Source organism: Myotis davidii, unplaced genomic scaffold (genome assembly GCF_000327345.1).
Source record: "Myotis davidii unplaced genomic scaffold, ASM32734v1 scaffold97, whole genome shotgun sequence".
Classification (NCBI taxonomy): Eukaryota; Metazoa; Chordata; class Mammalia; order Chiroptera; family Vespertilionidae; genus Myotis; species Myotis davidii.
The window spans coordinates 847,852-857,291 of record NW_006289392.1 but is presented as its reverse complement, the minus strand read 5'-3'; the positions used below and the strand labels follow the sequence as shown (position 1 = coordinate 857,291).

Here is a 9,440-nt window from a genome sequence, read left to right as displayed (position 1 = left end):
CAGCAGGAGCTACTGAGAGATCTGCAGGTTCCTCTTCTTTGGTTGGGATTTGGTGGTGCCCAAATGAGGCCCAGCTGTGGAGCAGTGCAAGCTGCTGTGTGGCCTTGGCCCTTCTCTTGGAAGTTTTGGGTCTGTCTGGTCCAGCTGCAGTTTGTTAGGTAATTTTCAGATTGCAAAGGGCCAGGGCATTCATACGCAAAAGCCTCTGCACACAGCTTGGGTGGGGCGGGGTCTCGGAATCAATAGGGTGGAGCAAGCAGCTATGGCTGATCCTCAGCCCTGTCCTAAGGGGCCCCGTGTCTCAGTGTCCCAGTACTCGCTGCAAGCACTTCTGAGAGAAAGCCGCCCTCGAGTTTCGAGTTCTGCCCGCTGCCAGACCGTCCAGTCTCTCCCTGTATGAGCCTCTGCACTTTACTTCCACACCTCCTCTGAGTCTCAATGTGCTTTTCTCTTTCCTTCTAGTTGTAGAATCTTTTTTTTTTCTTTTAATTCCAACTTAAACCCCCCTATACCGTATGAGTGACTAAATTTTTTTAAATTTACCTTTACTGTTGAAAGTATTACAGATTTTCCCCTATTTATCCCCATTGATCCCTCCTAGCCTGCACCCACCCCCACCCCAGACCTAAATTTTAAAAGCTCTTAAAGCTTTTGAAAAACTTTAAGCCAGTGAATGAATTGAAACAGTCATTTTCAAATGACTTTCTGCATTATCAACATAAGTTATAGAGTACCCCGTTTCAGGGGATTTAGTTGGGTCCACAAAAAACTGCTATTTGTCATTTTTAGAGAGTCATAGCCTTATGGCACTGTTAAACAAAGAATCTTAACTTGTACTGCTGAAGAGTTTTTAAATAAAAGGGTATATCGGGTCATTGCGAGCCGAAAAAGTAAATAAAGAGAGAGAGGGCCGTCTTGGGGCATGGAGTGTAACCAGCCACAGCAGCATGGCCACGTGGGACAGCATGTCCATCCGTCATCCTGGAACTTTCCAGTGTTTTTATACATCACTGGGGGTGGGAGAGAAAGATCTAAGCCCTTCTGAAAGGATTTACATTTGCTCTAGACCAGGGGTGGGCAAACTTTTTGACTCGAGGGCCACAATGGGTTCTTAAACTGGACCGGAGGGCCGGAACAAAAGCATGGATGGAGTGTTTGTGTGAACTAATATAAATTCAAAGTAAACATCATTACATAAAAGGGTACGGGCTTTTTTTTTTTATTTTTAGTTTTATTCATTTCAAACGGGCCGGATCCGGCCCACCGGCCGTAGTTTGCCCACGGCTGCTCTAGACAAAGGGGATGGGAGAAGGTAAGAGGCTAGATCCGGGATAGGTGTAACAGAGTCTGTAAGGAAGAAGTGTCCGATCCTGTGGATTATAGCCACCTGGAAATTAATCCTAAATTCCAGCAAATATACCGGAATGTGAGCAGACGTTAGTTAATCAAAGCTGGTCCACAGTTATGAGCCGGCCACTGTTCTGTCCCTTTCTCTGTCCTCTACGATTTTAATTTAGGTCATCTCAGAATTTTTTTCTTGTTTGTAAGTTAGCTTTCTGCTTTATCAGTAAATTGGACCAACATAGAGTTGTTGCTGGACGAAAAACGGAAAAAGCACCAGGGCTTTGGTGGACTGTTCTTGTTTTGTGGAAGTTGGAAAGATTAGCAGCAGTCTCAGCATACATTAAGACCCTGTTGTCTATACTGGACTTCTGGAGTTGTTGCTATATATTTTCTTTAACTCCTAAAATTATTACTTTGCTTTTCTTGTGTACTTAAGTTTTATCTTATAATTAGAAAGCCAGATCTTTAATTTTGGAGGAAATTTTATTAGGCACACCTTAGAAGTTCTTTGGAGTAAAGGAACATTTATCAATATGTACTTAGGGTTTGTTTTTTTAAAATTGATTTTAGAGAGAGGAAAGGGGAGAGAGAGAGAAACATCAAAATGAGAAACATCCATCAGGTCCTTAATGGGGGATCGAATCCACCACCTTTTGGTGTACGTAAGGATGCTCCAACCAATAGAACCACTTGGTGTTATTTTTTAATTTATCTTTATAGAAATGTCTTTATAAGAATAGACAATTGAGTTCAGGAAATGCATGCATTAGAGTAATGAAATAGCATCCCTCGCTGCTCCTTGTCCCAATACTAAACTGGGCATTTTAAGATAAAATTCTTAATTAATGATCTCACCAATTTGCCTCATCTGAACAAAGAATTTTAATTAGTTGCTGTAGGATTAGGCCAGTTATTGTTTATTACAACAACTTGATGCTTAATGTTTTTATTGTCTGCTAATCCTGTTTACTGCCTGTTATGGGATGAGTTACTGTGTTGCTGTAAGCAGACCCCAGTCCTGAGGAGTGGACTGGGTTCCACAGAACCGCCAAGTAGCCCAGGTCCAGAGCGGGAGCTCCTTCTTTCTGGTGCCTCTTCACTGCCTCTGGGCGAGAGTACTTTTTTGTTTTTTTACATGTACCTTTATTGATTTCAGAGAGGAAGGGATAGGGAGAGAGAGAAACATCAATGATGAGAAAGAATCATTGATTGGCTGCCTCCTGCACGATCGGAGATTGAGCCCACAGCTTGGACATATCCCCCGACTAAGAATCTAACTGTAACCTCCTGGTTCATAGGTCGACGCTCAACCACTGAGCCACCTGGGCCGAGGCGAGAGTATTTCTTGTTTTACGAAAATAATGTGAATTCATCTAAGGAAATGCAGACCTGTTGACTCTTGCCAGTTATTTGACTTGATCACGACTGGAGCACAAGCTCTATCCTGTCTCCTTGGGTGTGTACTATATATAGCAGCATGGTGGTGGTGCAGTTAGTATTCAAATCAGCTTCCTGTGCAGTCCCAGGAGAAACCATTAGTTAGTAATACAGCAGGGTCCTAGTTCTCTTGGTTGGAATGTTACTATAAAGTCAACATTTAGTATATGTACTTATTAGGATTTTAGTTGTGTGTACTATTTAAGAAATTAGGTTTAGTTGAATATTGATTAAGATTGAGTCATGCACCCTGGCTGGTGTTTCACAGGGGTTAGAGCCTCGGCCCAGGCACCCAGGGTCCTGGGTTCGATTCCTAATCAAGGGCATGTAACTGGGTTGCAGGTTCTATCCCCAGTCCGTAGTCGGGGTGTGTGTGGGAGGCAACCCATCAGTGTTTCTCTTTCTCTCTCCCCCTTCCTCTTCCTGTAAAATCAATAAAAACACCTTTTAAAAAAAAGATGAATCTAACCATTGACAATAGGTTGACATTCCATGGTCAGTCAAATGTAGGAGGTATTACTAGAAATAATATAAACACTTCAGTTGAGTTTGTGAGGTAAGGGATGGTGTAGGAGAAAAGGTTGAGTAAGTAGGGCAGGGTAGAATCTTTGAAAACTAGCAAGATGAGGCATTTAGATTTGAATTTACATGTAGAACATCATTCTTAGAGCGGTACAAAATGATTTTACAAAGTTGTCATCTCTGCCCAATAACTTTAAAAAAAGGAAACTAAGTCCAGTTGGTATGGCTCAGCGGTCGAGTATTGATCCAGGAACCAAGAGGTCGCTAGTTTGATTCCCAGTCAGAGCACATGCCTGGGTTGCGGGCTTGATCCCCAGTGGGGGCTGTGCAGAAGGCAGCCAATTGATGACTTCCTCTCTCATTGATGTTTCTCTTTGTCCCTCTCCCTTCCTCTCTCTCTAAAAATCAATAAAAACATATTTTTAAAAAATAATAAAAGGGAAACTAAGTATTTTCCTTTCCTGGGTGTATTTTTCTAGATGTATTGCTGTCCACTGCTACCTGTTACAAAGTGGGAAAAGGGGAAAGGACTTTAATCCATGGACAGATATAATGATTAGTAAATTATTTAATATTTGTATACCATGTTTCACTGATTGACATTGGCACTCTGAGTTAAATTAATTAATACATGTGAAGTGTTTAGAAGAACACCTGGCTAAAAGTAAGCAGCCTCTGTTACTTATTACTTTTTGTTGGGATTATTTTCTGTGAATCCTAAGTGTCAGTTGATGTTCAGAGTAATTTAAGGTGAAGATGTGATGTAGGTTTAATGCTCTACTCATTTCCCTCCCAATTACCCCCCTCTTTTTGGGATATGTTGATTTTGATTCTTAGAAAACTGAGTATGATTAAGATGTATAGATTCACATACCTTTACCCAATAAAATAAAATGGAATTAGAGTTCGTTTGGAGAAAACTTAACATTTTATTTTTCTAAAAACCACATGCGTTGTGTTTTCGGCATTTGCCAAGGCTAAATCTGGACACCTGCTAGCCTGAGAGTCACTCTCCCAGGCCACAGGCAGTGACTTCCTTTGACAAGACTCACCGCCTCAGAGACTGCTGGTCTCAGCAGCGTCTGTTCCATTTCTGGCCTATGACTGCGACCTGGACTAGAACAGAAAGACTGCCTACAGGGGTGTTGCACTTGGTTATTTCTAGTCGCATGATACGTAAGTGTTGTCCTGGGCCCGCAGCTGTTGAGGAACATAAGATACTGTTCCTGTTACAGCGGCTGTGAATGGGCAGTGCCACTTGAGACGTATTACGAGCTGAAAGTCAGTCAGTGGTGAAGCAGTAAGTACTGAGGCCCAGCTTTGTTCTGGGATAACCTTAGTTCTGGGAATGGTATAAATTAGATGTCTTCTCAGTGAAGTAAATTTGAACTATTTTGTTTTCAATATTCGTCTAAATGATCATTGTCTTCAGTTAGACAGCGTATTGTTTAAATTGAGCTTACTTGTAGATAGTTGTTCTGTGTTAACTTTTGTCTGAGCAAAACAGGACAGAGTGTTCCACTGAAGATGTTAAGGCTGAAAAGGGGTTATAAACTGATCTGGAGGTAGCCAGAAGTTACCACCAGATAGGGTTTTCCATGATTCAGATCAGTGGAAACATTTCATAGTGTAGTCCCCCTGGAATTTTATTTGTAATTCAGAAAATGCTAGCTTTATACTTCATTTAAGCAATTAAACCTAAGTTTTAAACATGATGTTGGTGATATCATTTGTTAATCACATGATTAGAAACATTGTCAGTGAAAAAAAATGACACATACAAATGGTATGTGCAGTGAAGCTTAAAATAGCACATCTTCACATCCCTGCAGAATCCCTGCACTCTGTGTGTGACCTCCTTACTTTATGTACTGCTCACAGAGGCGCTTTAAGCATCCCTTAAGGCTAGAATATTACACTTAAATGTTTTCTATACTTCCAGTTTTACTATTTACTCATATTTCTTCTGTAGGTATTTTCCTCGAGTAAACTTTGAAGAGAGTAATAGATGTGGCATTTCAGAATGTGTCTTGACAGTGTTGGGGCTGGGGACACTTTTTCCTTACTCCTTTAGTTCTTCTGGCTGATTGAGTAATTCAGACAACGTATAGCAGATTAGTAGGAGAAGATCAAATTTTAATGACGTGCACACAGAATATTCACATGGGCACACACATTCCAAAGACTGCGGCAAAATGAGGCAGATATGCCAGTTTGGAGAAGAGTCTGGAATTCCTGGGGGGAAATTGGCCATTCACTGGTCGATGACCAAGTGGCAAGCAGATTCTTGCTAGGTGGACTCAGAAACAGTGGGTTGCACTTCATTCACATGTGCTGACGGGAGTGTGGTGATTATGCTCGGGTCCCTTCCTGAAGCAGGCTTTCGTCGGAATCTCTTTAGGTGGGAAAGGGGAAGGTGGCTTCCTATTTTGTTAGGCTGTAATGGTTTTCAGCTCAGAATAGACTGTGTGGCAGCCGGGCACATTCTGAGAGACTAGACCCCACAACACTCATACCGTGTTGCTGGGAGGCGAGTCTCCGGTCTGTTAAGATGCTTATACTCTTTAAATGTATCCAGGTTTACTTTCTGACTGACATTTGTCTGCGGTTTTGTTTGTTTCTCAAACATAGAGCTGCCAAATGCTGTTAAATCAGCTGAGAGAAATCACGGGCATTCAGGACCCTTCCTTCCTTCAAGAAGCTCTGAAGGTTAGTTTCAAGGTTTCTGTTAGTCAAGAGGCTTTAAAACAGTTGTCCATGTTGTGGTTATGTCAGTTCAAGCTATTTTAACGCCTAAATGAAAGTGTATGTAGGGACAGAGCTCTACAGGTCAAATAACCCAGTATCTTCAACATGTAAATGGATGGGGGAGACCTGCAGTGCAGGGAACCGACAGGGTAAAAGAGGTTTATGAACATATCAACCAATTGCACAGTATGGATCCTGACTTGGTATGGATCCTGACTCAAACAAACTAAAGGATATTTGAGTCAGGGAAATTTGAAGTAATTTACTTAAAAACTTGATACTTACTGTTAAGGGGTTCTAGTTTTAAAAAGATACATTCTGAAATGTTGACTGATAACTGATACGATGCTTAAGATTTGCTTCAAAGTATCCGGGAGAGACTGGCAGAATAGATAAAACAAGATCGACCACCTTGGTACATGGGTTCAATTATACATTCCCTCTACTATTGTAAATGTTAGACAGTTTTCCTAATAAAATATTAGAAACAATTACAAGTGTGGTCACCACTACAGAATGTTTTAAACACAGTGCCTTACTATCCTGCACCATATTCCCCCACCCCCAGACTTATGCCTAGACTTACTCCAGTTAGTAAAGAGTTATAACCAAGCAAGAAATTAACGCACTCATTTTAAATGCTGTGATGCTTTACTTGTGAAGTCTTTCCCCCCGCCCCTCCTTAGGCCAGTAACGGTGACATCACTCTGGCAGTCAGTCTTCTCACAGATGAAAGGGTGAAGGAGCCCAGTCAAGACCCTGTTGCTACAGAACCATCTGAAGCAGAGCGGAGTGCTGCCAACAAAGAAGTATTAGCAAGTAAGTACATCCTGTCTTAGTCCTGCTTGAACTCGCAAAACATAACAGATGAGTGTGTGTGAGTTTTCTGTCTGCCACATCAGCCCTTTGGAAAGAATGGTAATGATAGCTAATGATTAAACCGTTACCATGTGCCAGGCACAATTGTAAGCACTTTTGTGATTCATTCATTCACACTTATTTAATGAGCCCCTGCTATGTGCCAAGCACTCTTTCAGGCACTGATGAACAATATAAACAAGATGAACAAAATGAATAAGAATCCCTGCCTTCATGTTGCTTAGTTTTTCAAGGGGAGACGAACAAACAAATTATATAGCCTATCAGAACATGCTAAGTACCATAGAGAAAAAGTAAAGGATGGAATGAAAAAAGTTTTGAGGATTAGATTTGAAATAGGATGAGCCTTTTGAGAATGGGTGAGTAAGTCATGTGAGGCCTTAGGGGGGGACTATACATTGGTTTGCTTAAGGAGCAGCAAGGAGGCCAGAGCTGAGGCTTAGTGAGTGAGGAGGGCAATACGAGATGAGGCCGTAGAGAGAACAGGAGGCAGATCATGCATAGCCTGCGTAAGTGCTTGGCTTTCCTCTGAGTTAGATGGAAGCCACTGGAGAATCTGGATCCGAAGAGCGATGTAAACTGTTCCCATTTTCTAAGGTCACTCTGACTGCTCTGTTGGGTAGTGGGTAATGAGCATGGGTCGGAGCAGGGAGCCCAGGACCAGTGAGGAGGCTATAGCAGATGGTGTTGGGTGAACTGGGATGTGGTGGTTAAGGAGTGAGAAGTGCTGCTATGTGGGCTTTGCTTGCAGAGGAGACAAGGGGTGTGTGAGAGAGGAGTTAAAGGTGACTCAAGGGTTTTTTCCTAAGCAGCTGAAATGATGGAGTTGCACTTATCCAACATAGGAATAACTGTAGATGGGGCAAATTTGGGGTGGAAGATGAAGTGATCGGTTTGGGCAATATTAAGTTTGGGTGCCTGTTAGACATTCAGGTGGAGTGTCAAAATGCAGTGGAGCCCAGCCGATGTGGCTCAGTGGTTGAGTATTGACCTATGAACCAGGAGGTCACAGACTGATTCCTAGTCAGAGCACATGCCCGATTAGGGGGCATTCAAGAGGCAGCCAATTGATGATTCTCTCTCATTGTTGTTGTTTGTATCTATTTCTCTCTCTCTCTCTCTCTCTCTCTCTCTCTCTCTCTCTCTCTCTCTCATCAATAAAAATAGATATATAAAAAAAAGGCAGTGGAGATCCACATGTGTAGTTCAGGGGAGAGATCTGCTGGAGATAGATATACAACTTGGAATCATAAACCTGTAAATGGTATGTAAAGTTATGGGACTGAATGAACTCGTCAAGGGAGCCAGTATAGAAAAGAGAAAAGGTTCAGTGACTAAACAAGCCGGCACTCGCAGTGAAGGGAGGTCTGGGGAGATCAGGAGTGTCCAGGGAGATCAGGAAGACCAAGAGAACCAGGAGAGTGGTACCGTGGAAGCCAAGGAGGCTTCCAAGGGAAAGGAACCATCAGCTGGGTCAGATGGTGTTAATGGATATTTGGTCTATTTGTAATTTTGAACTATTCTGAATAATGCTGGTATGAGTATTCTTTGTGTGTGTATGTGTGTGTGTGTATGTATATATGTATACGTATACATTTATATGTATATATGTCTGGTGCACATAGTGATCTTTTTAAATCAATATTTTGGGAGACCCATCCATGTTGAACGTTATAACTGTAGTTCACGTATTTTCACTGGTGTGTAGTATTTCATGGTCTGAATATACTACAGTTTATGTATTTATTGACTCTGGGGTTGGTTCACATGTTTTGCTATTATAAGCCAGGCTGCTGTGAGCTATTTTGATTCATGTAACATGTGCATGGCTAATGATGTTGAACATCTTTTCATGTGCTATTGGCCATTTGTATGTCTTCTTCAAAAAAATGTCTATCCAAATTATTTGCCCATTTAAAAAACTGGGCATTTGTTTTTTTCATTATTTAGTTGCAGGAATAATTTAGGTAGTCTGTTTATAGGTACCTTATTGGATACCTGATTTGCAAGAATTTTCTTGCATTCTGTGGGTTTTCTTTTCACATTCTTGATGGTGTCCTCTGAAGCACAAGGTTTGTGGGTTTTTAAAAATTTTGAGCTGGAGAAACCAAGATGGCGGCATAGGTAAACACCTGAAATTGCTGCCTCGCACAACCACTTCAAAAATACAACTAAAAGACAAAACAGACATCATCCAGACACAGGAAGGGCATAGGTAAATACTGGGAAATTGCTGCCTCCCACAACAACTTCAAAAATACAATAAAAAGACAAAACAGACATCATCCAGAACTACAGGAAGGCTGGCTGAGTGGAAATTCTACAACTAGAAGGAAAGAAAAGCACACTGAGAGCCAGAGGAGGTGCGTAAGTGAAGTGCAGAGGTACGGAGGCTCGGGTGCGCAGAAAGGGGCTGGAAATGGAGGACATCAGTGTCTTTTGCAATCGGGAGGGAGGCACAAGCTCCCAACGGCCCTGACTCCAGTTCCGGGTGAGTCTCTTGGGACACA

At 41.9% G+C, this 9,440-nt stretch overlaps 1 protein-coding gene across 7 annotated transcripts in view; it reads left to right on the top strand.

Annotated features, from left to right (window-relative positions):
* Window positions 1-4,527: 4,527 nt before the first annotated feature.
* The window catches only part of USP28 (ubiquitin specific peptidase 28), a 56,028-nt gene continuing 51,115 nt past the window's right edge, over window positions 4,528-9,440 (top strand). For 2 of the 7 annotated variants that reach the window (XM_015562478.1, XM_006761532.2), the window contains exons 1-3: window positions 4,528-4,603; window positions 5,935-6,012; window positions 6,738-6,870. In XM_015562478.1, coding sequence (XP_015417964.1) covers window positions 5,944-6,012; window positions 6,738-6,870 — 202 coding nt within the window. In that variant the 5' untranslated portion in view covers window positions 4,528-4,603; window positions 5,935-5,943. The remainder of the gene's footprint in view (window positions 4,604-5,934; window positions 6,013-6,737; window positions 6,871-9,440) is intronic. The other 5 variants (XM_006761533.2, XM_006761534.2, XM_006761535.2 and 2 more) reach the window with 3 other exon arrangements.